At 39.2% G+C, this 27772-nt stretch overlaps 1 protein-coding gene across 1 annotated transcript in view; it reads right to left on the bottom strand.

Moving 5' to 3' along the window:
• Positions 1-25693, bottom strand: part of LOC126281851 (nucleolar protein 6) — a 125028-nt gene extending 99335 nt beyond the window's left edge. Inside the window, exons 1-4 of the mRNA XM_049981107.1 lie at positions 25524-25693; positions 13670-13840; positions 13422-13553; positions 3143-3259 (exon numbers count right to left, since the gene is read on the bottom strand). Coding sequence (XP_049837064.1) covers positions 3143-3259; positions 13422-13553; positions 13670-13840; positions 25524-25541 — 438 coding nt within the window. The 5' untranslated portion in view covers positions 25542-25693. The remainder of the gene's footprint in view (positions 1-3142; positions 3260-13421; positions 13554-13669; positions 13841-25523) is intronic.
• Between the last annotated feature and the right edge of the window lie 2079 nt (positions 25694-27772).

Raw genomic sequence — 27772 nt, 5'->3', positions numbered from 1 at the left:
GACATGCCGCTACAGAAGAATGTTGCAAATTAGGTATACTGATAAGGTCAGGAATGAGGAGATTCTTTGGAGAATCAGCGAGGGAAAGAATTTGTGGAAAAGACTGACAAGAAGAAGAGGCAGTAGGGTAGGAAATCTGATAAGACATCAGGGAATAACTTACATGGTACTAAAGGTAGCCGCAGAGGGTAAAACTGAAGAGGAAGGTAGAGATTGGAATATATCCAACATATAATTGAGGATGTAGGCCACAAGTGCTACTCTGAGATGAAGAGGTCGACACGGAAGATGAATTTGTTGCGGGTCACACCAAACCAGGAAACATTTTCCTTAAATGTAGAAAAAATAAGCAAAATTGTGGTCAAATGGGTAAAATTCCTCATTAAATTATGATCACTCAATCCAGTTCTGACAGAATTTCTCTCTAGAACCGTCCAACACATCCAACTATTTTACAAAAATTGTGCTAAAACACAAATCAAATGACAACACGAAAGAAAAATTCTCTTACAACGACCAGAGATGCTCCTTGAAAGCTCTTCAAAATAGTGTTGAGGAGTCAGCAACAAAGCGCGTTTATAGCTTGGACTTGTTTTATTCCATAAAAAGTAAAAATGAGAGAGAGACACAGAGAGATGGAGAAAGATCTTTATCTCCCAGGATCCCCACATTTTGAGCATTAAAATATATTACAAGTCAAAACTGTTAGTGGAATTGTGAAATTAGGTCAGAGAGACTGTTTTTACTCTTAGTGGAATTGTGAAATTAGGTCAGAGAGACTGTTTCTACTCACAATTTCATTGGATACTAATTAATGTTTTACAGCGACTGCTTCAGTAAGTTTTGTGTGGACTTAGATGACCACTCAAGCTTTAGCCCATCTTCACTAAGTTCATGCCATAGGAGCGGGCCAATGTCCAAGCACAGGGATGTCAGCTGATATACACACATCAAAAAAAGTTTTGCATCACCTCAGTTCCGAGAGTCCTGGAACCTGAACAGAAAACTGAAATAGAGATCAACATAAACACCATTTCCACACTTTTCATTGCTCATGGAAACCACACATTGCATGTTGTACAACCATACAGAGAGACCTTCAGAGGTGGTGGTCCAGATAGCTGTACGAACCAGTACCTCTAATACCCAGTAGAGTAGCATGTCCTCTTGCATTGATGCATGCCTGTATTCGTCAAGGCATATTATCCACAAGTTCATCAAGGCACTGTTAGTCCAGATTGTTCCACTCCTCAATGGCAATTCCACAGAGATCCCTCAGAGTGGTTGGTGGGTCATCCATAAACAGCCCTTTTCAATCTACCCTAGACAGGTTCGATAGGGTTCATGTCTGGAGAGCATATTGGCCACTCTAGTCGAGCGATGTCGTTATCCTGAAGGAAGTAATTCACAAGATGTGCATGGTGAGGGCACGAATTGTCATCAACGAAGACGAATGTGTCGCCAATATGCTGCCAATATGGTTGCACTATAGGTTGGAGGATGGCGTCACATATCGTACAGCAGTTACTGCGCCTTTCATGATCACCAGCAGCGTATGTCGACCCCACATATTGCGACCCGAAAACATCAGGGAACCTCTACCTTTCTGCACTCACTGGATAGAGTGTCTAAGGCCTTCAGCCTGACCAGGTTGCCTCCAAACACATCTCCGACGATTGTCTGGTTGAAGGCATATGTGACACTCATCAGTGAAGAGAACACAATGCCAATACTGAGCAATCCATTCGGCGTGTTGTTGGACCCATCTGCACTGTGCTGCATGGTGTAGTGGTTGCGAAGGTGAACCTCGCTATGGACGTTGGGAGTGAAGTTGTGCATCATGCAGTCTATTACACATAGTTTGAGCCATAAAACGACGACCTCTGGCTGCACGAAAAGCTTTATTCAACATGGTGGCATTGCTATCAGGGTTTCTCCAAGCCATAATCAGTAGGTAGCCATCATCCACTGCAGTAGTAGCCCTTGGGCAGCCTGAGCAAGCCATGTCATCTCCTACATATCTGAACAACATCGCTTTGGTTCACTCCGAGACACCTCGACACTTCCCCTGTTGAGAGCCCTTCCTGGCACAAAGTGACAATGCAGACATGATCAAACTGCGGTATTGACTGTTTAGGTATGGGTGAACTACAGACAACATGAGCTCGGTACCTGCTTTCTGGTGGAATGACTGGAACTGATCGGCTGTTGGATCCCCTTCGTCTAATAGGCACTGCTCATGCATGGTTGTTTACATCTTTGGGAGGGTTTATTGACAGCTCTGCACAGTCAAAGGGACCGTGTCTGTGATAATATATCCACTGTCAACATCTATCTTCAGGAGTTCTGGGAACCGGGGTGATGTAAAACTTTTTTTTATGTGTGTAGAATCAGTATCTTTCCAGTGCTAACACTTCCAAACCCTCACACATGTTCTGAAACTATTCACAGCAGCATGGAAATATTTGATTGTGAGGTCTCCCACTTTCCACTAATGACTGCTTTGGGATAAAAATCAATCTATCTGGCTAACCGGCATGTTAAACAAAGGTAACTACATCATGTTCAGAGTTAAGTTAACAGGTTTCTTCACCCATTAGCAGCTTACATAAAATAAAATTCTTGTGAGTTGTAGGCCACATTATGTTATAAAATGATGTAGTAGCTGATACAATGGTACACAACTATACAACCCAGAAAAATATTATGGCATAAATCCAGAGTTTACAGGAGTTAAGGGCTTCCAGTGCTAACAAGCTTCCTGCTCAGTAAGCCCAGATTCACCAAATCTGTATACAGTCAATACGCATTGGTTGAGTTTTCTGATTCAATCACGAATTAGCTAGGGACCCTTGTAGCTTACAGCACACTACAGTTTAAGCAAGCACCACACTTCACTTCATCTCTGGTACTTTTCCAAACTTCAATAACACACTCAGGAAATAAATACCAAAAACATTAATTAACAATTTTATCTTGAAAATACTATGAAAAATTATTGTTATTTAAGCATGCATGCACAGTCATGAATAATTCTATAAATGGATCAAGAAAAATGTGATGCTTTGGTACATATACGACCATTACAAAATACAAAAGAAGACAAAAACATGAAATAAAACAAAATTATGATCTTACTTACATCATATTTTTCCGATTCTTCAATCTGTTCCAAACTACATTTCAAATTCTCAAACCAATTACTTAATAATTTCACGTATTTTGCTTTCACTTTAACTTCTTTTAGCATTTCTTCTATCTGAAATACAATAAATTTCATTAACACTCTTTCTCTTCTGCTGCACTGTTTATATCATTTCCCAAATGGAATATTTAACTGTCCTCTTACTACAAACAAACAACACAAAAAATTAGGTTTGATGGGAACAAATATGCTGTATTTATAACTGGAGGTACAGTTTGAAAAATATTTGCTACGTCAAGTGGTTTTTACGATTTCTTCAGCTGATGATGTCCCACAATGAGCACCTACATGTAACATGATAACACAAACTGAGGATTTATTCTACTACTATCACAATAATTTTTGAAATAACACGTGGCAGTACAAGAACATAGACAGAGAAACTGCAGCAGGAAATTTATCAACAGTTTCTTATCATTTTGTTGCTTACTTGTTACACATTTTCGTTTTCTTTTAGCAAGTAATATGTCATTGGGAATTATTTTTATTGTACATTTGACAATTTGCTATTTGGGTTTAACCTCATCAATATTCATATGATGTCTACTATTGGTGAAACAAGCAAAATTAACAAGGAACTTCTTGAATGGGAGGTCACAAAAGGCCAATGATGTTTATAACATTTGATGCCCCACATATTGTCTACCATGCAACCACAATACTGGCTGCTAATGGTAACGGGGTGGGACTGGAGATGTCCAATGGTGAGCACAGCATGACGCTACAGAACACAGTTGATAAGTAACTCACAACAGTGCTATAGAGATACTAGTATTGATACAAAGCAGAGCAAAGGCAAAGATAAACAAAGCAAACTTTGCATTATACCTACAACAACAGTAGCCTAAGTTGACATTCCATCAAAAAGGAAACTAAGAAATTTTGAAGAGTGACAAAGAAGTGGTAGATGAAAGATTAGCTTTTCTGCAAGATGAGCCAGTGGAAAGTGTGATCTCATATACAGGGTGGTCCGTTGATAGTGAGCGGGCCAAATATTTCACGAAATAAGCATCAAACGAAAAAACTATAAAGAAAGAAACTTGTCTAGCTTGAAGGGGGAAACCAGATGGCACTATGGTTGGCCTGCTAGATGGCACTGCCATAGGTCAAATGGATATAAACTGCCTCTTTTTAAATAGGAAACCCCATTTTTATTACATATTCCTGTAGTACGTAAAGAAATATGAATGTTTTAGTTGGACCACTTTTTTTGCTTTGTGATGGATGGCGCTGTAATAGTCACAAACATATAAGTACGTGATATCATGCAACATTACACCAATGCGGACGGTATTTGCTTTGTGATACATTACCCATGTTAAAATCATGTTGATGTATGGCTATTGTGATCAAAATGCCCAACGGGCGTGTGCTATGTATGCTGCTCGGTATCCTGGATGACATCATCCAAGCGTACGGACCATTCGCTGGATTGTTACGTCATTTAAGGAAACAGGAAGTGTTCAGCCACATGTGAAACATCAACCACAACCTGCAACAAATGATGGTGCCCAAGTAGGTGTTTTAGCTGCTGTCACGACTGATCCACACACAGTGCGCGAGAATCGGGAATCTCAAAAATGTCAATGTTGAAAACGCTACATCAACATCAACTGAACCCGTACCATATTTCTATGCACCACGAATTGCATGGCAACGACTTTGGACGTCGTGTACAGTTCTGCCACTGGGCACAAGAGAAATTACGGGACAATGACAGATTTTTTGCATGCGTTCTATTTAACGACAAAGCGTCATTCACCAACAGCAGTAACGTAAACCAGCATAATATGCACTACTGGGCATAGGAAAATCCACAATGGCTGTGACAAGTGGAACATCAGCAATCTTGGCGGGTTAATGTACGGTGCGAAATTACGACAGGCATCATGGCCCCCATTTCATTGAAGGCAATCTAAATGGTGCAATGTCTTCTGATTTCCTATGTAATGTTCTACCTATATTACTACAAGATGTTTCACTGCATGACAGAATGGCAATATACTACCAACGTGATGGCTGTCCGGCACATAGCTTGCGTGCAGTTGAAGCGGTATTGAATAGCATATTTCATGACAGGTGGCTTGGTTGTCAAAGCACCATACCATGGCCCACACATTCACCGGATCTGACGTCCCTGGATTTCTTTCTGTGGGGAAAGTGGAAGGATATTTGCTATAGTGATCCACTGACAAAGCCTGACAACATGCATCAGTGCATTGTCAATGCATGTGTGAACATTACGGAAGGTGAACTACTCGCTGTTGAGAGGAATGTCGTTACACGTATTGCCAAATGCATTGAGGGTGATGGAGATCATTTTGAACATTTATTGCATTAATGTGGTATTTACAGGTATCACACTGGAACAAAAGAAATAAAATGTTCAAATGTACCTACGTTCTGTATTTTAATTTAAAAAACCTACCTGTTACCAACTGTTTGTATAAAATTGTGAGCCACATTTTTGTGACTATTACAGCGCCATCTATCACAAGGTGAATAAAGTGGTCCAACTAAAACATTCATATTTCTTCACGTACTACATGAATATGTAATAAAAAATGAGGGTTTCTATTTAAAAAAACACAGTTGATATCCTTTGACCTATTGCAGTGCCATCTAGCGGGCCAACCACAGCGCCATCTAGTTTCCACCTTCAAATTAGACAAGTTTCGTTATTTGTAGTTTTTTCGTTTGACACTTATTTCATGAGATATTTGGCCCGGTAACAATCAATGGACCACCCTGTATCCTCAACTGTGCGTGCAATGTACAGGGGGGGGGGGGGGGGGGGTCAAAAAGTTTCTAGCCTACACAATATAGAATGACCGAAATTTCATAATTCCAATTTATTTTTCAATAAAACACCCATGTACACTAATATACTTGCAGGCACATTCAGATAACTTCTGCAAACCATTCAAATAAAAGTTGTTTTCGAGTCCAACCAAGCGTTCACAGCATCAATCACTGCATCACCATTGGAAAATGGTCCTACTGTGAGGTCTTTTTTAGGTTTGGGAAAAGAAAGAAAGTCTGATGGAGCCAAATCTGGAGAATATGGTGGATGACATAACAATTCAAACCTGCAGTCACACAGATTTTCCAGAGTTGCAAGGGCTTTGTGTGTCGGTGTGTTGTTGATGCAAAAGGATTCCGTGCACCAATTTTCTGCACCTTTTTTTTTTTTCTTTTTCTCTCCTTTCATATGGTGCAGGAGGGTGGAATACTGTGATGCATTGATACTTACACACTTTTGCAAGTAATCCATAATAACTACCCCTTCTGCATCCCAGATGTGCGATGCCATCACTTAACCGCCAGATTTTTGCATACAGAATTTTTTTGAGGTACAGGATGAAGGATGTTTCCATTGTTGTGACTGTTGTTCTGTCTCAGAATCAAAGTGGTGACCCCACATTTTGTCCATTGTCACATACCTTGCAAGAAAGTCATCTTCATCCCTTTCAAATTGGCAGACGACTTATTCACAACACTGCACACGCTCACATCTCTGATTTGCATTCAAGTCTTTCAGGACCCACAGAGATGAAACTTACCGCATTCAAAAAATATCCACAACAATCTCATGAGCACACCCATGGGAGATTCCAAATGTGGTTTCAATGTGCTGCAACATTGTTCAATGACCCTGCAAAATCATATCGTGAATTGCAGTTCATCAGTGGCAACAGTGACAGGCCTTCTGCTCCTTGGCGCATCTTCCATGCTCTTTCCCCCATGTTTGAAGTCAGACAGCCAGTTTTTCACTGTTGCGTAAGACAGAGCACTGTCCTCAAGTATATCCCTCAAATTACTTAGGCATCATTCCCTTCAAATGAAGATATTCAATCACAACACAGTTCTTGGTTCTCTTGATATTCGCCATTTTGCTTATGCTATGGTATACAACGCATCCTAGCAGTGACACTAATGAAGCTGGAGCCATGAAATTTGACTTGCATACCCACAAAGGGTCACCATAAAAGTGAATGTTTGTATGAGACATTACGCTAATTATCTCAGATTAGAAGCTATTCAACAGGCTCTCATATATGAGGGGTACAATGATGACTATCTGTGCTTAACAAGTGAAAGTGATACTGAAACAGGTGTCAACCCATGAAGTCCATCATCCTTGTCGGACAGAGAACCACAAATCCTGTCTCCAGTAAAATGCAGTAAAAGACAATCATTGTCCAAGGAGCGAGTTCACGGAAGATCATTTGAAGCACATTAAAAAAAATAAATAAATAAAATAAAATAAAAATAAATAAATAAATAAATAAATTATGAACAGATTTCAAATAAGTCCACAGCAGTATGACAGTGTAGAGCATAACAAAAACTGTGAAAATTCAAGGGAGAAAAAGCCACACTTGCTACAATAACTGGTGTTTTCCTGTTTCAAGAATGCTCAATACAATTTAAAGGATGTGCATGACGGTGACCTACTAAGTTATGCACATCAAACAGCATGAAACATAGATTATAGGGATTTCCAGGGAAGCAGTGGATGGTTGCATGACTTCAAACACTGCTACAGAATTGGAAGTCATAAGATAAGGAAATTTCAAAAAAGAGTCAACTTGACGATGCACAGCAAACTACAATATCGGTGCGAAAATCTGTAAATGTGATAAGCAAAGTAATTGCATCATTCAATAAGGAATTTGTTTTCCACTCAAACCAATCAGGATCTGAAGCGGAAATGCATATGAAAGGAGCCCTGGAAATCAGAGGTACTACGAGAGTTGTATCAAGATCAACTAACATCAATGCCTTAGCACATTCGTATACAATTATGTCAACTGTTACTCTGCATGGCAAATAGCTGGAGAGTTTTTTATGGCACTGTGAGGAGTTGGAGATGCTGTGCCCCCTATGATCTTTCACATGTGCATGATTTTTCAAGGGCAGTACAGAACATTTATGTCACAGCAAGCAAAAGTGGGAAAATAAGCATAACAGAACTACAGTTATGATAAGGGCACTGCTTTTGGCCAACAGCTAGTCAAAATAACTTGCTTTATCTTGATTCCTGGTCTGCATATAAATATCATACTCCTTTAGAGCAAACTATCCCAGGGTTGCCACAAGCATCCCCAAGCGAAATTCCGTAATATTTCCAGACAAGTTTTAGCATTTTGCCCTGACAAATTCTGAAATCTCAAGGGTAAGTAAAGACATCAGTTGACAAAAAAAGTAAGGATTCCTGTATTCCTCCCCTATGTGAGCAAAAATTATGACTACCCACATCAACATCTTATGTAATTAACTGTTTTTAGATGGAGAAAGCAAGCCAAATAGTACATGTTTTTCATTAAAACCACTGTTATTATTGTATTTCAATAAAAAGAAACACATTTGGTGACACAAATTGCATTTCCTTGGAGTCGCAACAAAGATTTAAAATACCTTCACTGATTTCAGAAATAACCTCAGAAAAAAGAAGACCTCTTGAAAGAAATGCATATGGCAGGGAAGAGTTATATAAACCAACACTACAGTTGACCGTCAATAAAATGTTTGTTCTACTGTTGTGGTCCACAGTCCAGACTGGTTTGATGTATATCTCCATGCTACTCTATCCTGTGCAAGTTTCTTCATCTCCGAGTAACTACTGCAACCTATATCCTTATTTTTACCCTATGCCCTATACAAAGATTTTTATTCCTATAATCCTCAGCATGCTTCTCTCCAATACTAAACTGGTGATCCCTTGATGTCTCAGAACATGTCCTACCAACTGATCCCTTCTTCTAGTCACGTCATGCCCCAAATTCCTCTTCTCCCCAATGCTATTCTGTACCTCCTCATTAGTTACGTGACAGACCCATATAATCTTCAGCATTCTCCTGTACCACCACCTTTTGAAAGCTTCTATTCTCTTCTTGTGTAAACTATTTATCATCCATGTTTCCACTTCCGTACATGGCTACACACCATACAAATACTCTTAAAAAAAATACTTCCTGAAACCTAAATCCATACTTGATGTTAACAAATCTCTCTTCTTCAGAAATGCTTTCCTTGCCATAGCCAATCTACATTTTATTTCCTCCGTACTTCAACCATCATCAGTTATTTTGCTCCCAAAATAGGAAAACACATCTATTACTCAAAGTATCTCATTTCATGAGCCAACTGCCTCAGCATCACCTGATTTAATTCGACTTCATTCCATTATCCTCATTTTGCTTTTGTTGATGTTCATCTTATGGCCTCCTTTCAAAGACAGCGTCCATTCCATTCAACTGCTCTACCAGATCCTTTGCTGTCTCTGACAGAAGTACAATGTCATTGGCAAACCTCAAGGTTTTTATTCCTTCTAAATGGATTTTAATTCATATTCTATGTATAGATTGAATGACATTGGGGATAGGCTACAACCCTGCCTCATTCTCTTCCCAACCACTGCTTCCCTTTCATGGCCACTCGACTCTTATAACGGCCATCTACTTTCTGTGCAAATTGTAAATAGCATTTCGCTCCTTGTATTTGACCCCTGCCACCTTCAGAGTTTGAAAGAGAGTATTCCAGTCAACATTTTCAAAAGCTTTCTCTAAGTCTACAAATTCTACAAACATAGGTTTGCCTTTCTTTAACCTATCTTCTAAGATAAGTCATAGGACCAGTATTGCCTCACGTGTTCCAACATTTATACGGAATCCAAACTGATCTTCCCCAAGGTTGGTTTCTACCAGTTTTTCCATTCGTCTGTAAAGAATTCATGTCAGTACTTTGCAGCCGTGACTTACTAAACTGATAGTTTGGTAATTTTCACAGCTGTCAACACCTGCTTTCTTTGGGATTGCAATTTGTATATTATTCTTGAAGTTTGAGGGTATTTCGCCTGTCACCAGATGGTAGAGTGTTGTTAGGGCTGGCTCTCCCAAGGCTATCAGTAGTTCTAATGGCATGTTGTCTACTCGCGGGGCTTTGCTTCGACTTTCTTTCTGTGCTCTGTCAAATTCTTCACGCAGTATCCTATCTCCCATTTCATCTTCACCTATGCCCTCTTCCATTTCCATAACATTGCCCTCAAATACACACCCTTGTATAGACCCTCTACATACTCCTTCCACCTTTCTGCTTTCCCTTCTTTGATTAGAATGGTTTTCCAGCTGAACTCTTGATATTTATACAAGTGGTTCTCTTATCTCCAAAGGCCTGTTTAATTTTCATGTTGGCAGTATCTATCTTCCCTCCTAGTGATATATGCCTCTACATCCTTAGATTTGTCCTCTAGCCACCCCTGTTAGCCATTTTACACTTCCTGTCAATTTCGTTTTTGAGATGTTTGTATTCCTTTTTGCCTGCTTCATTTACTGCATTTTTATATTTTCTCCTTTCATCAATTAAATTCAATATGTGTTGTGTTACCCAAGAATTTCTACTAGCCCTCGTCTTTTTTACCTACTTTATCCTCCACTGCCTTCACTATTTCATCTCTCAAATCTACCCATTCTTTTCTACTGTAATTCTTTCCCCTGTTTTTGTCAATCATTATCTAATGATCTCTCTTAAACTCTCTACAACTTCTGGTTCTTTCAGTTTATCCAGGTCCCATCTCTTTGAATTTCCACCTTTTTGCAGTTTCTTCAGTTTTAAACTACAGTTCATAACCAACAGATTGTGGTCAGAGTCCACATCTGCCCCTGGAAATGTCCTACAATTTAAAACTTGGTTCCTAAATCTCTGTCTTACCATTATATAATCTATCTGATACCTTTTAGTATCTGCAGAATTCTTCCATGTATACAACCTTCTTTCATGATTCTTAAACCAAGTGTTAGCTATGACTAAGTTATGCTCTGTGCAAAAATCTACCAGGCAGCTTCCTAACCCCCATTCCATATCCACCTACTACGTTTCCTTCTTTTCTTTTTCCTGGTATCGAATTCCAGTCCCCCACGACTATTAAATTTTTGTCTGCCTTCACTATCTGAATATTTTCTTTTACCAATCACATGTTTCTTCAATCTCTTCATTATCTGAGGAGCTAGTTGGCACATAAACTTGTACTACTGTGGTGGGTATAGGCTTTGTATCTATCTTGACTACAATAATGTGTTCACTATGCTGTTCATAGTAGTTACCTGTGCTCCTATTTTTTTTATTCATTATTAAACCTACTCTTGCATTACCCCTATTTGATTTTGTATTTATAACCCTGTATTCACCTGACCAGAAGTCTTGTTCCTCCTGCAACTGTTCTTCACTAATTCCCACTATATCCAACTTTAACCTACCCATTTCCTTTTTTTAAATTTTCTAACCTACCTGCCCAATTAAGGGATATGATATTACATCCTCCGATCAGTAGAAAGCCAGTTTACTTTCTACTGATAATGAATTCTCTTGAGTACTCCCCACCCAGAGATCTGAATGCGAGACTATTTTACCTTTGGAATATTTTACCCAAAAGGACGCTATCATCATTTAACCATACAGTACAGCGTTATGTCCTCAGGAAAAATTATGACCATAATTTCCCCTTGCTTTCAGCCATTCACAGTACCAGCACAGCACGGCCATTTTGGTTACTGTTGCAAGGTCAAATCAGTCAATCATCCAGACCATTGTCTCTGCAACTACTGAAAAGGCTCCTGCCCCTCTGCCGGAACCACATGTTTTTCTGGAATCTCAACACATACCCCTCCTTTGTGGTTACACCTATGGTACGGTTTTCTGTATCATTGAGGCACGCAAGCTTCACCACCAACGGCAAGGTCCATAGTTCTACTATGTTCATTACTGTCGGTTATTAGCCACTGTGCTACGTATGTTATTTTACAGGTACTGTGTGATTTTTCTTTCAAGAAATATAAGAGTATATAGCATATAAACCACCAGTGACTGCCACAATTTTTTCTTCTTATCGTCCATACTTTCTAATATATAAATTATTTTCGAAGTGCTAAAATGTACTATAAGAAATAGAATATCTATAAAATCCCGTACTGTACAATGTACTTGCAGTGAGACAATCACTATTCCTGAAATCCATCACCCATGCCCTATGGCCTGCTGAGGAGCACTACAGTACTGGGTCCTCGAATAAACCACTAAAATCCACCACATCACGCCACACACAAACAGACCAGGCCTGCAGGCAGATCGGTGAGACTAGATCTGATGGGCAGGGCTTGCACATTACTGAGAAATGAAGGGCATCACATCAGCAGGCCTGATCCATTAGAGAGATACCCACAGAAATGGCCTGTGGTTTTGGCCCTTCGTGGAAGTCCACACACGTGCCCACATAATCACATGTCACACACACCATGTTGATGAAATGAGACCATACAACAAATAGCTTGCGCAAATACTCTGAGAATCAATACTAATGAGGACAGGTAGCAACTCACGGTAAAGATGATCACTGAGCTGCAGGCAGGCAAGTAGAAAATACAACCACACAGCGACGACACAACTTAGTAAATAAACCACTTCATCTACTGAGACAAAAGCAAGACATTTCCAGTGTCCCCCCCCCCCCCCCCCCAACACATTTGAAATTCCCTGATAGTCCCTGATTTCCAGAATTTGTGGCAACCCTATATCCCTATTGAAAAGTGAGTGAATCACCTGCAACACTCTTGACAAATTCAGCCTTCGGATGTTTGTTTCCCCCCCATCTGCACCTACAAAACATATTATCGCATTTTCTGCAGCAACACTTTAAAGGACAGCCAGTTATACAATAATTTCGACAACAGACTGTTCCACATTCAGCTGCATGACATCACATTCCACCAGTTCTCATCAGCCCATTACACCAATATGATTCTATATGCAATCTTCAAGAGTGGATACCTTGGTGAATGTCCTGTATGATTTTTAACTCCCAAGAAGTTCACCTTCGATCTTGATGGTGTTTGCACTGTGGCATGCCATTTTTCATTCATTACTCATGGTGGAAGTTAATGGTTTGTTTGGAACATTTCTTGAATGTCAACAATGTCTATTTTGTGAAGTGTAATACATACGTCCTATAAATGCTCGATCTCTGCGTCTTAGGGACACTCATTTTCTGTTGCCTTCCTGACGCATGTGGTGAGTCATAAGCAGCTAATATTTCTCCAGTCAAAATTGTTAACACAACACTTTCAAGTGAGTCTTACTAAAGATTGACTTGTGACTTGTAAAGACTTTTTATTAAGGATTGTGATTTTGCATATCATACATGGGGAAAATGTTCACCAACCTGCAGCCGAAATATATTTGAATGAAACAAGTTCTGTGTTTCCCTAAGCCGATTCAACTCCTTCACAGTGGGTGGCTTCAGTAAATCATTTTGGGATGTCTTTCTCTTCTTTCTGCTTCTGTCAGGCGAACCCTAGAACATTAGTCAATGAGGCTTTAAAGTGGACTATGAATTACCACTGAAGTACAGAAGTAAAAAAAAACAAGTAAGAGACAAAACAGATAATTAAACATATAGGGTTTTTATACCTCCAATTTCCTTTTTTCTGCTGTGACCACATTTCCAGCTTCTTGAGTTTCCGATTCGCTGACCACCTCATTCTCAGAATACTCACAGTCAGATACAATTTCAGAAGCACCACTTTCAGATTCATAACTTATACTAACTTCATCATCACCATCTTCTTCTACAGGAGACATCTGATAACAAGAACAAACAATGTAATCTGTAACTACACCATTAAAAACAAACAAAATATAATTTGCATATAAGTAGCACACACAAAAATGTTCAAGAATGAAGAATGATGACAATAACAATGCCCAAAGAAAAAAATTATCAAGAACTATGTTTTACTTGGTCAGCACATGTAACCTTTTTGCCAATGATAGGTATCACGCTAATAATAATAACAAGGCTCAGTCACTGAGTGCAAGTCTTTCAATTGGACACCACTTCAGTGAGTTGTGTTTTCCTAATCTAACATAGTTAACCAACCAGTGAAAGGGGACCTACAGTTTGAAGTTAAATCCTAACCACATGGTCTTCCTGGTGAATCTTTGCACCAATGAGAGATGAAGACTAGAACACAAGCAGACTAAAAATTTCTGTGGTCTGGCCTGGATTTGATTCTCCAACCTTTTCGTTTCCAGGCATGTCTTTACCGCTAGATTACCAGGCCCAACAACAATGGCAGTTTTTACAATAACACCAAAAAAGTAACATACGCTTGCTGGAGTAATATTTCTAGCTTTGTGATACAAAAGGTTGGTTAATATTATGCAGAAACAAATTCCTATCATGTATAATCCAGTTTATTCCATGTGTTTACAGCAAAGCCAACATTTTTCATTGATTTAGAACTCATGTCATTAATGAAACAGGAGAACTTCAAGCAAATGTCACCATGACACAATATGTTGAATAACCAACCCTTTTTGTAAATTTCATTACGAGAATTTGAGAAGGTACAATGAAAATTTGCCAAGAGAAACAACTGGAAACAGTAAGAGCATGAAGGATATAAAACAGAAACTCATGCTGGAAAAACATCATATTTCATCAGTGAGCACCCTTGGCGGGAAATATTCAAACGTCCACTACCGGCTGCCAGCTTTGACCCATGAGGTCATCAAGATGGTAGACATCACCATTTTGCACTTATGCAACATGGCAAGCATGATGTCACACATTCAAGAATTCAAAATGTAAGTGGGTGAAACCATCCCATTACACAAAATATAATCAAAATAAATCGAAGAGGAACATGAAACTCAACGGGACAACTGCAGGAATTAGGGATTTTATGGGCAGGGACAAACAAAAGAATATCATGAATGAACAGCCTAGCCTGAAGCAGTAAACCCCTCTGAATAGATCGTCAAACATTATTATGGTGGCAACCACATATATTAATTCCTAGTCTGCAACTTTAATTAATTTCATAAATTTTCCACAAGCTGACTGACTTCTTGGTCAGACCATACAACTTGAACTTTGCAATGTCATCGCATCGTCGCCCATTGCAACATGCAAAGACCTACTAATGAATTCCCAGACATATCCATAACCAATAATGCAACACAAAAATTAAACACCTTACCATTAACCACACATCAACTAACAATTCCAAAGCCGCCCACAAATATATAGACAGTAACTGCCAACACTACAATTATTCAGTAACGTAGTTCAAAACATATAAATGCAATAAGAAGTAGTCAAGTAATACACAACACCGTACAAACTGGACTGCATCAGTTCGATCACTTACTAACAACACTCAAAAACAACTTTGAAACATCAACACAACACTACAGAACACCATCACACGCAATAAAATGTCCTCTTCAAACATGATCCATTTCAAATACACTGCGCAATCATGACAGCAGATAGCACAAAACAAATATTCTTCGAGTCAAAGGTGATGACTGGTACTACACATTTTGGTCAACGCATTACTTGAACGTATTATAGTGGCCAAGATAGACACGAAGCCCATGCCTACAACAGTAGTACAAGTTTATATGCCAACTAGCTCTGCAGATGACGAAGAAATTGAAGAAATGTATGATGAGATAAAAGAAATTATTCAGGGAGACGAAAATTTAATAATCATGGGTGACTGGAATTCGACAGTAGGAAAAGGGAAAGAAGGAAACATAGTAGGTGAATATGGATTGGGGCTAAGAAATGAAAGAGGAAGCCGTCTGGTAGAATTTTGCACAGAGCATAACTTAATCATAGCTAACACTTGGTTCAAGAATCATAAAAGAAGGTTGTATACATGGAAGAATCCTGGAGATACTAAAAGGTATCAGACAGATTATATAATGGTAAGACAGAGATTTAGGAACGAAGTTTTAAATTGTAGGACATTTCCAGGGGCAGATGTGGAATCTGACCACAATCTATTGGTTATGAACTGTAGATTAAAACTGAAGAAATTGCAAAAAGGTGGAAATTTAAGGAGATGGGACCTGGATAAACTGACTAAACCAGAGGTTGTACAGAGTTTCAGGGAGAGCATAAGGGAACAATTGACAGGAATGGGGGAAAGAAATACAGTAGATGACGAATGGGTAGCTCTGAGGGATCAAGTAGTGAAGGCAGCAGAGGATCAAAAAGATAAAAAGACAAGGGCTAGTAGAAATCCTTGGGTAACAGAAGAAATATTGAATTTAATTGATGAAAGGAGAAAATATAGAAAACGCAGTAAATGAAGCAGGCAAAAAGGAATACAAACGTCTCAAAAATGAGATCGACAGGAAGTGCAAAATGGTTGGTTGGTTGGTTTGGGGATGGAGACCAGACAACGTGGTCATCGGCCTCATCGGATTAGGGAAGGATGGGGAAGGAAGTCGGCAGTGCCCTTTCAGAGGAACCATCCTGGCAATTGCGTGGAGAGATTTAGGGAAATCACGGAAAACCTAAATCAGGATGGCTGGACGCGAGATTGAACCGTCGTCCTCCCGAACGCGAGTCCAGTGTCTAGCCACTGCGCCACCTCGCTCGGTAGTGCAAAATGGCTAAGCAGGCATGGCTAGAGGACAAATGTAAGGATGAAGAAGCTTATCTCACTAGGGGTAAGATAGATACAGCCTACAGGAAAATTAAAGAGACCTTTGGAGAAAAGAGAGCCATCTGTATGAATATCAAGAGCTCAGATGGAAACCCAGTTCTAAGCACAGAGAGGAAAACAGAAAGGTGGAAGGAGTATATAGAGGGTCTATACAAGGGCGATTTACTTGAGGACAATATTATGGAAATTGAAGAGGATGTAGATGAAGATGAAATGGGAGATACGGTACTACATGAAGAGTTTGACAGAGCACTGAAAGACCTGAGTTGAAATAATGCCCCGGGAGTAGACAACATTCCATTAGAACTACAGACGGCCTTGAGAGAGCCAGTCCTGACAAAACTCTGCAATCTGGTGAGCAAAATGTATGAGACAGGCGAAATTCCCTCAGACTTCAAGAAGAATATAATAATTCCAATCCCAAAGAAATCAGGTGTTGACAGATGCGAAAATTACCGAACTAACAGTTTAATAAGTCAAAGCTACAAAATACTAACACGAATTATTTACAGATGAATGGAAAAACTGATAGAAGCTGACCTCGGGGAAGATCAATTTGGATTCCATAGAAATGTTGGAACACGTGAGGCAATACTGACCTTACTACTTATCTTAGAAGAAAGATTAAGGAAAGGCAAACCTAAGTTTCTAGCGTTTGTAGACTTAGAGAAAGCTTTTGACAATGTTGACTGGAATACTGTCTTTCAAATTCTAAAGGTGGCAAGGGTAAAATACAGGGAGCGAAAGGCTATTTACAATTTGTATAGAAACCAGATGGCAGTTATAAGAGTTGAAGGGCATGAAAGGGAAGCAGTGGTTGGGAAGGGAGTGAGACAGGTTTGTAGCCTCTCCCCGGTGTTATTCAATCTGTATATTGAGCAAGCAGTAAAGGAAACAAAAGAAAAATTTGGAGTAGGTATTAAAATCCAGAGAGAAGAAATAAAAACTTCAAGGTTCACCAATGACATTGTAATTCTGTCAGAGACAGCAAAGGACTTGGAAGAGCAGTTGAATAAAATGGACAGTGTCTTGAAAGGAGGGTATAAGATGAACATCAACAAAGGAAAAACGAGGATAATGGAATGTAGTCAAATTAAGTCTGGTGATGCTGAAGGAATTAGATTAGGAAATGAGACACTTAAAGTAGTAAAGGAGTTTTGCTATTTGGGGAGCAAAATGACTGATGATGGTCGAAGTAGAGAGGATATAAAATGTAGACTGGCAATGGCAAGGAAAGCATTTCTGAAGAAGATAAATTAGGTAACATCGAGTATAGATTTAAATGTCAGGAAGTCGTTTCTGAAAGTATTTGTATGGAGTGTAGCCATATATGGAAGTGAAACATGGACAAAAAATAGGTTGGACAAGAAGAGAATAGAAGCATTTGAAATGTGGCGCTATAGAAGAATGTTGAAGATTAGGTGGGTAGATCTCATAACTAATGAGGAGGTACTGAATAGGATTGGGGAGAAGAGAAGTTTGTGTCACTACTTGACTAGAAGAAGGGATCGTTTGGTAGGACATGTCCTGAGGCATCAACGGATCACAAATTTAGCATTGGAGGGCAGCGTGGAGGGTAAAAATCGTAGAGGGAGACCAAGAGATGAATACACTAAGCAGATTCAGAAGGATGTAGGTTGCAGTAGGTACTGGGAGATGAAGGAGCTTGCACAGGATAGATTAGCATGGAAAGCTGGATCAAACCAGTCTCAGGACTGAAGACCACAACAACAACAATACTTTTTAAGTAACTGGTGGCAGCAAAAACCTTAATGGAGCAACACAAACCATTAATTTGACTGTCACTCATAATCACTTCTCAACACATTACAAGTAAGTTTTTGTATGTCCATTCCTTTGACTGGAGGTCTTGGGGATCACAGCCATTCACCATTATAAGAAAATAAAACACCTACAGCCATCCGGAAATACAGAAACATCCGATTCCACCTGTCTTCTTTGACCCATGACGTCACAAATACGGTGGAAACAACCATACACTACGACTCCAATATGGCGCCTATGACGTCATTACATAAACATGACCAAAAACACATCGAAAAAACCAACACACACACATTCCAGAAAGAACCTAATGAAACTAACGGGACAAGTGTGGGAAATTGGGGGTTTTTGGGTGGGGACAAAGTAAACATAAACAAATTTAGATGCTCACCACCATACCAAACCACACAAAACGACGAAAAAACCGACAACACAAAACTCCCCAAATTCCACTAAACACAATATCCTCCGGAATCTGACACTTCCCTTAACCTATATAGCTCATGAGCAGCTCCCGATCCCACAAATTGGAATTGAACACTTCCCTTGACCTATATAACTCAACATCAGCTCCCGATCATAAAAATTGGAATTGAACACTTCCTTTGACCTATATAGCTCAACAGCAGCACCCGATCCCACAAATGGGAATCGGACTCTTGCCTTGACGTGTTATCCTTATGACATCTCCACATATAGCCGTCCCTGGTCCGAGACGGCGAAACTTTAGTAAGCCTCATTTCTTCACGACACAATGAACACTTCACGACTTCATCCAAAAATCCGAATAGTTGAAGAAATTTTATTAGAGGCAACGCACTGTCCCCCATCATTGCCGACAACCGAAAACTGTTGACCTTGCCAGTCATATCAATAGCTACCAAAGACATAAAAAAAAGCAATTTACCAAAATTCACACACGACAAACAGAAAAAAACTACAATAACATCGACATAACAAAACCAAAATCGTTAACTCACTGAAAAATATTCCGCTGAAAGCACAGTCACTACCGATACCATACATGTGCAATGCTACGATGCAAATGAACCACATACGCCACGTAACACGCTACCAATAAACACACCACCAGAGAGAACAGCCGACTGCAACAATACGCCACCTATAAACACGCCACACATGCAAACTAAACCAAAAACATCACCTAACACATAAACACACCACCAGAGAGCACCACCGATCACATCAAAATGGCACCTACAATCACACCACTCTCACAAACTAAATTCCGCGCCGTCGTGATGTCACACACCACAACAGCCTTACGTCACTGGTCAAAGCCGACGGGTGGGATCGGACACTTCAGTCGACCCAGCCATCCTTATGATCTTGTAAATAAGATCATAAAGATGGCTGTAGGCAATTAAGTATCTTACAATACCACTAGTACATCCTGTGATGCTCAAAAATATTGATTTGCATGTGAAAATTTAATGGGTAAAGGTAGAAAAAAAGCAATTGTGGAAATCTGATATTTTGTAGAGAAGAGAATGTTCTTTCAAATGGCAGTTAGTGCAAGTAAAAACCAATGGTCAAGAGGAGTTTCTATATAAGTTGTCAGCTTTGACCAGTGATATATTGTCAGTGGCTGCTGTGACATCACATTTTGGTGTATATATTCACAGTTTTGTTGTAAATTGGTTTAGCCAACAGATTCATCTTTAGCTTTGTGGAGGTCTATGTTTGGTTGGAAGGTGACAAATGTAGAAATAAAAAAAAAAATAACCTGACTATGGTTACATAATTATATTTGCCATATTCTTTAGACATTTGTCACATGTTTCCTACATCACTGATCAAAGGTGACATCATCTATTGAATAGTTCTCTTAATCTGAACACTGTACCCTTTTGAGTTTTTTGCCACTCATCTCTCCAGTTCTCCATCCCCCACTTCAGTCATCTGTTTCATAATTTAAGATAATAAGTCAAAAAAGCTATGCCCCATAACTATATGAAAAGAGCATGATATGAAAACCTGAAAGTAATTTTATCCTGACAAAATTTAATGACTCCTCCATGTGTTGTATTAAAATTTGCCAAGTACAAGGTTTTTAATTCTTACCTTTTGTGGTTTGGCAAAACTGTAATGAAAAATGGGACAGATAAATGAAGCACATCTCTGAAGCTAGAGCACTTGATATAAAATCATTCAAATTCATATGTAGTAATTATTCACAAAAAGATTCCATATTGTGAGTGCACAATAAATTTGAAATGTATGGGACATTTTGTAACAAAAGTTACATTAAAATTCGTGGCCTGTACTTTAAATACAAACAAGTTTCATAAGCTGAAGTTTCCTGGTAGATTAAATCAGTGCACTGGACTGAGACTCAAACTTTGGACCTTTGCTTTTCATGAGCATGTTCCCTATTGACTTAACTACCCAAGAACAACTCACTACCTGTCCTCATAGCAGCAAAGCACTTGCCTATGAAAGGCAAAAGCCCATGTTTGAGTCTATGTCCAACAAACAGTTTTAATCTGCCATGAAGTTCGACTACTGGGTACATTCTGCTGCAGAATGATAAATTCTTTCTGAAATCATCATCCAGCCTGTGGCTAAGCTAAGTCTCCACAATTCCCTTTCTTTTTGGGATGCTAGTCCTGCAAGTTTCGCAAGAGAACTGCTGTGAATTTTGGAAGGTAGGAGGTATGGTACTGATGGAAGTAAGGTGTGAGGACGGGGGTATACTTGGTTATAGGATACCACCTGCCTATTTTGACCCGTGGCATAGTTATAGTGTTGTGTAAAGTCATCACATCATGGTATATTTGTTTTGAAGTGGAAGTGAAATGCTGTAGAGGGCACAGTGTGTGAAGAGGTGGAGTACTCTAGTGGTTTAATTACGCAGTGGTGATGTGTTTGTGAGGTCTGTTATAGTGTCACTTGCTGTGTTACAGATGTCATGACGTGGAGTGTACAAAATTACATGGTTGCACAATGGAATATATTGAGCAGAATGCTGTCATATGAAACAGATTACGTTGTAAAATTTGAACTGTACTTTTAGGTGGTTACTCAACTATCAAGTAAGCAGATTAATGTTCTTAATTAAATCATGGGAGAAGGCAGATGACTCAATGTTTATTGACATATAGAACATGTGACACTTTTATTAAAAAACGTTGATCCACCTACCTTCTCCCATGATTTAACTATAAAAACCTTGATCAACTTACAATGTTTACCGCAAACCATTTTTCATGGGTTCCACCATCTTGTTCTAGCCAACTCATCGTTCATCATGTTCACCTCTCATAATTCACTGCACACATAAACTGTTACGAATTGCAGTATGCAACAGAAATGCCACTGACTGGAGACTGGGATGCCAGCTTTTGTAGTTGTGTAGGTGTTTAATGGTATCTTAGTCTAGGGTTGAGCTATATAGGTGAACTGGAGAGTAGGATATCAGATTTTGTAGTTGTGGGGAGGGGGGGGGGGGGGGGTTATTGGTATCTCAGCCTAGGGTTAAGCTATGTACGTGAACTGGAGATTGGGATACACACTTTTGAAGTTGGCAGGGTGGGGGTTTTACTGGTATCCTGGTCTAGGGTTGAGCTATACATATGAAATGGAGATTTGGAATACCGTTATCTTATGGTGAGTTTAGAATGGTTTTAGTTTTGTGCAGTTTAGAGTGTTATGTTTTTTGCAGAGTGCTACATTTTCAATAATGGTGGTGTTTTTATTACTGAAAATTAGTGTGTTCACCCAGAGCCTCATTCTTTCAGTGGCTGGCCTGTTAATTTCATTGGATTTAGTCAGTGTACTGGTTCACATGTTATTTGCATTTTTGTGGGTGTCATTGTCTATGTTTTGATCGCCATGTTGGATACTCTCAGAATAGGGTTTTTTTAGCATGCTTGGTGACATTTGACATGGCGATGACTTCACTGGTCAAAGGAGACAGCTGATGTCCCAGTCTTTGTTAATCCCAAAGACAGGTCATGAGTCACATTTGGGTAGCTCAGTCAGTAGAGCACTTGCCCGTTGAAAGTAAAGGTCCCAAGTTGAAACTTTTGTTTTGCACACTGTTTTGGACTGACGGGAAGTTTCATATCAGTGCACACTTCACTGCACAGTGAAAAATTCTTTATGGAAGTATCACAAGTTGGTAATTATTTCTTACAGAAACAGTGTTCTTGAAGCTTTATAAGAGGTGGAGTGCCTTCCCCCGGGAATCTAGTTACTAACAGACCTTTAGTGTAGTCCAAAGTCTAAGTTAGGCTGAAATGAGTCAAGCTGAAATCATTATAGGAACAGAAAGCTGGCTAAAGCCAGAGATAAATTCTGCTGACATTTTTACAGAGGTGCAAGATTAAATAAAGTAGGTGGTGGTGTGTTTGTGTCTGTTAGTAGTAGTTTATCATGTAGTGAAGTTGAAATAGATAGTTCCTGCAAATTACTATGGGTAGAAGTTATACTCAATAGCCGTACCAAAATAATAATTGGCTCCTTCTACCGACCCCCCTGACTCAGATGATATAACAGCTGAACGCTTCAAAGAAAAGTTGAATCTCATTACAAATAAGTACCCCACTCATACAGTTATAATTGCTGGAGACTTCAATCTACACCCAATTTGTTGTCGAAAATACATGTTCAAAGCTGGTGGTAGACAGCAAACATCTTCCAAAATTGTACTAAATGCTTTCTCTGAGAATTACTTTGAAAAATTAGTTCATGAGCCCACAGATTCAGGGCTTAGTAAACACAAGGTAATTGTAGCGAGGCTCAAAACCATACCAACCAAAACCACTAAAAATAAACGTAAACTATATCTATTTAAAACAGCAGATAATAATTCGCTTCATGCTTTCCTAAGAGAGAGTCTCCATTCCTACCAAGCAAATTATGTACGTGTAGACCAGATATGGCTCAAATTCAAAGATACTGTATCTACAGCAATGGATAGATTCATACCACATAAGTTAATAAGAGATGGGGCTGATCCACCATAGTGCACAAAACACATTACAACACTGTTGCAGAAGCAACAAACAAAGCATGCTAAATTAAGAAGAATGCAAAATCCCCAAGACTGGCTAAGTTTCATGGAAGCTCGAAATTTAGTGTGGACGTCAATGCTAGATGCTTTTGATAGTTTCCACAATGAAATATTGTCTCAAAATATGGTAGAAAAAGTGTGAAGAAGGGCAGCTGATTTGGTGTTATCGCGGAATAGGCGCAAGAGTGTCACTGATATGATACGCGAGTTGGGGGTGGCAGTCACTGAAACAAAGGTGGTTTTCTTTGTGGCGACATCTATTTACAAAATTTCTATCACCAACTTTCCCTTCCAAATATGTAAATATTTTGTTGTCACCCACCTACATAGGGAGAAATTATCTTCATAATAAAATAAGAGAAATCAGAGATCGAACAGAAAGATTTAGAAGTTCATTTTTTCCACTCACCATTCAAGAGTGGAATGGTAGAGAAGTAGTATGAAAACGGTTTGATGAACCATCTGCCATGCATTTAAGTGTAAATTGCGAAGTAACCATGTAGACGTACATACTGAAATAGACTAGTATGCAATATTAACCCTCCCTGTAGCATAAACTGAGGTCTTCACTAGATTGGAAGCTGATAGTACCATTATGAGATAAAACGCCAACAAATGTAAATGCAAAATAATTATTGGAGTAATAGACTGAATGGTAGTTAGGCCAATGTCTATGTCCAATCCATATTGAATCAACTTTCCATTATAAAAATTAAAGGTCCAAGACAAATCCGGAAATGCTGGAGCAGATAAAAGATAAATCTTGGGTTGGGGTTGTTTGGGGGAAGAGACCAAAGGTTATCGGTCTCGTTGGATTAGGGAAGGAAGTCTGCTGTGCCCTTTCAAAGGAACAATCCCAGCATTTGCCTGGAGCGATTTAGGGAAACCACAGAAAACCTAAATCAGGATGGCCGGGCGGGGGATTTAACCGTCATCCTCCCAAATGCGAGTCCAGTGTACTAACCACTGTGCCACCTCACTTGGTAAAAGACAAATCTCCAAGGAGTATTTTGGTGCATACCGTGTGTATCACAAAAAATGCAGACATTGGGAAGGAGTTCTAAATGATGTCCAAATGAAAAGCATAATTTTTGAGCTGTCAAAAATACCCAAAACAGCATCTGAGACAGTTAATGTTAAAGATACTGCCTATCATGCAAGCCTGAATTCTTAATACTTGTAACATTCAATCAAAAAGTTGACGAAAAGGATGTCTTTGGGGACAGTGCACATAATATACATTTCGAAATTACAGATGACTGCATTGAAAAGTCATGATTACAATCAAAAAATCCCATTAAGTACTTTACGAAAAGAAACTAGCTGAGGAAGAAACGTATTTTGAACGTAAGGAGAAGGAATTTTAGACAGAGACAACTGCATACAAAGGCATATGAACATGCCTAGTAAATAATAGGTTCTCTGGGAAATTAAAATTCTATGTATCCTAATCCTTACGACCAGAAGTATGCGGCGCTAAGTCATAGAATCATCCAACCAGATAGATTCATACATTCTGTTTAACTCGTTTACGTCTATAACACGTACAGCAAACGCCGTTTTCACTCATTCCAGTAATGCAAACAAATAAGCAGACTTTCGGAATTGCCACATAACATAGATTCCAACCACAATGTGTTTCAAAGAGTCAGGACCACGGTACAGAAAAGCAATATGGCACTGGACACAGCCTACGTCTCAAAGTCCTGTACATCAAGAACTGCACGGCTTCACTACGGATTTTTTGATTATTGACAGTAATAGACTACATACAGACAGATTAGAACATATTACAAAAAACGGTGTTGTTCTATATCTGGTAACGTAACTCATCAAATAAAATATTAGTGACGCGGGTAAAGTGGTTTACAGAAAATAAAGGAAAACACGTCATATGTAATGTGATATAAGCATTCAGTAGTTGCTTGGCACAAATTTTTCCTACAACATAGTCTTCAATAACTTCTGTACAAACCATTTCTGCAAGCTTCATTGATGGAATTCGAAAATAATCGGCCACAATTCACAATTTGTAACAACATAAACACACAACCCACGTGCGCTTTCCATAACATAAACACATGTTGAAGCGTCACCAAAGACGACACCACGAAGATATTCCAACGCGCCTTAATTAGAACATACGCTACTTTTAAACATGTACTTTGGCTTGCAGGAAGGCATCGATAGATGTCCCTGTTGTCAATGGAACGACTCTTAAGGCGGCGCCAGGCAACCCGCATATGGGGATTACCAAGCGCCTCATCGCTGAACTGCAGCTAGTGTGGTAGGGTCACTTATTGCTTTCCGAACGAAAATCGTGCAATGTTCACCGTGCCCGTCCCGTATCGGTCTTGATTCCCAATTCAAAGCGAGCGAATAGTCGCCAAGCAGTGCTTTGGATCCACGTCATCATATTCGTGCTATTGCAAATGCTCTTGGATAAACAATTTTGTAATCAACCATGGCTCATTGTAACTTTTTGTGCAGTTATGATATAAAATTTTTCATAGCGCGTTATTGGGATTAAGTAGGTCTGTTACACATGTTATTATTTTCGTTGGCATAGTGAATAATCAGCAGTTATGTATATAAATGATAATAGTGTGCACTTTGGGGTTAGGTCACTGTACCCGATTAATAAATCAGTACTCCAGCAAATTTTAAAATGAGTTCGATGCCAAATGAGTCATGCTAAGAAAAGTTTGCATTTTACTGATATAAAGTAATATTTGCAAATACTGTCAGCTGAGTACAGTCACTTCAGACTGTTATTCGAGAAAAAATGTCTTTGGTACCTATTTTCAGACAAATTGCTGCAACTATGAGAAGTTAAATTTATCTTTAGCTGTGACTAATGACTTCTCTGATGTCCCGTGCCAAGTAAGCCAGACTCGCATTAGTCTATCTCCCTGGTCAGACTGGAAATCTCGAAGCTATGTATGGAGAACAAATTCAATAATTACAGCATGTAAACGTCATAATGACTTCGTACATGACTATGCGAGTGTGCAATTAGACTCACCCCCTGGGGGAACAGTCTAGTGCCACAAAAAGTAATTCCACTTGGTTGTATTTTGTGACGCCATTTGCCCTACACCACTGCTGCCTGGAGTTTTTGTTTTGAAACACGAGAATTCTGTCACTGTTATTGTGGAGTGATTTCGTGTCATGGTAGAAGTTGCGGTTCTTGAGTGACGGCATTGAAAATTGGGTATTCATGTGTGCAACCGCAGTGTCACTTCACTATGCCATTAGATGATGTGTCACTTTAGCTACATGTCTGCACGTGGTTTAAGCTAAATACAAGGGTAGTCGTGGAGAGAGGGGGGGGGGGGGTAAGGTGCACAAGTATTTACTTGTGCTTATTTGGTTACTTACATCAGCAAACTGTACTCGTCTCTATTCACATTGAAAGGTATCTATATCAGTGTACTTGATGCTGTTTCTTTAGTGTAAAGTGACAATATCATCTTTCAATCATTTCCCACAGAATCAGTTAACTGAGCAGCAAGATGTATGTTCGGTGGCACCAAAGTCTTTTGAATGCACGTTTGTATCACAATCTAATATTAAGATGGGTTGACATATGCAACAAAAGCGTCACCACAGCTAGTGGAATACTGCAATTGCAGCGCATTTGACCTTGTGATCTCCCACGATCTCCCAGTTTTTTAGTGTCGCAACTCAAGAGACACAACATTAGTCATGCCACAAAAAGTTCAGCTAGGTTTACTTTGTTGCAGCATTTTCCTTCCACTATTTCCGCCGGGTAGCAGTATTTCGAAATACAAGCATTGAGTCACAAGTGTTGTGGAGTAATTGCTCCTGTATTACATTTAGTTTCAATGTGTTTTAGTTTTATTAATGAAAAAAGTGAAAACAGTGATCGGCAGGAATCCTTTCAAAGCTTCTGGAAGTACAAGTGGTTTTTCTGTTTGCAGTGCGCGCGCACGGTTGTGTGTGTGTGTTTGTGTGTGTGTGTGTGTGTTTGTGTGTGTGTGTGTGTGTGTGTGTGTGTGTGTAGACCTAAACAGGTTAACAATGAATAGAAATGCAAAAATTTTAATATGTTATTTTACAAGTTAAACTAAAGAAAAAAGTTCATATAAACATAGGTCCACAAATGCCTAGTTACAGAGCTACGGCTAATGTAAGATTCTTCCTGGAATTTAGTGACTGCGCTAATATGAAGCCATTGAAAATCTGTATGAGGTTAAAGCA

The sequence above is a fragment of the Schistocerca gregaria genome, chromosome 7 (genome assembly GCF_023897955.1).
Source record: "Schistocerca gregaria isolate iqSchGreg1 chromosome 7, iqSchGreg1.2, whole genome shotgun sequence".
Classification (NCBI taxonomy): domain Eukaryota; kingdom Metazoa; phylum Arthropoda; class Insecta; order Orthoptera; family Acrididae; genus Schistocerca; species Schistocerca gregaria.
This window is presented reverse-complemented; position numbering and strand designations above follow the sequence as displayed.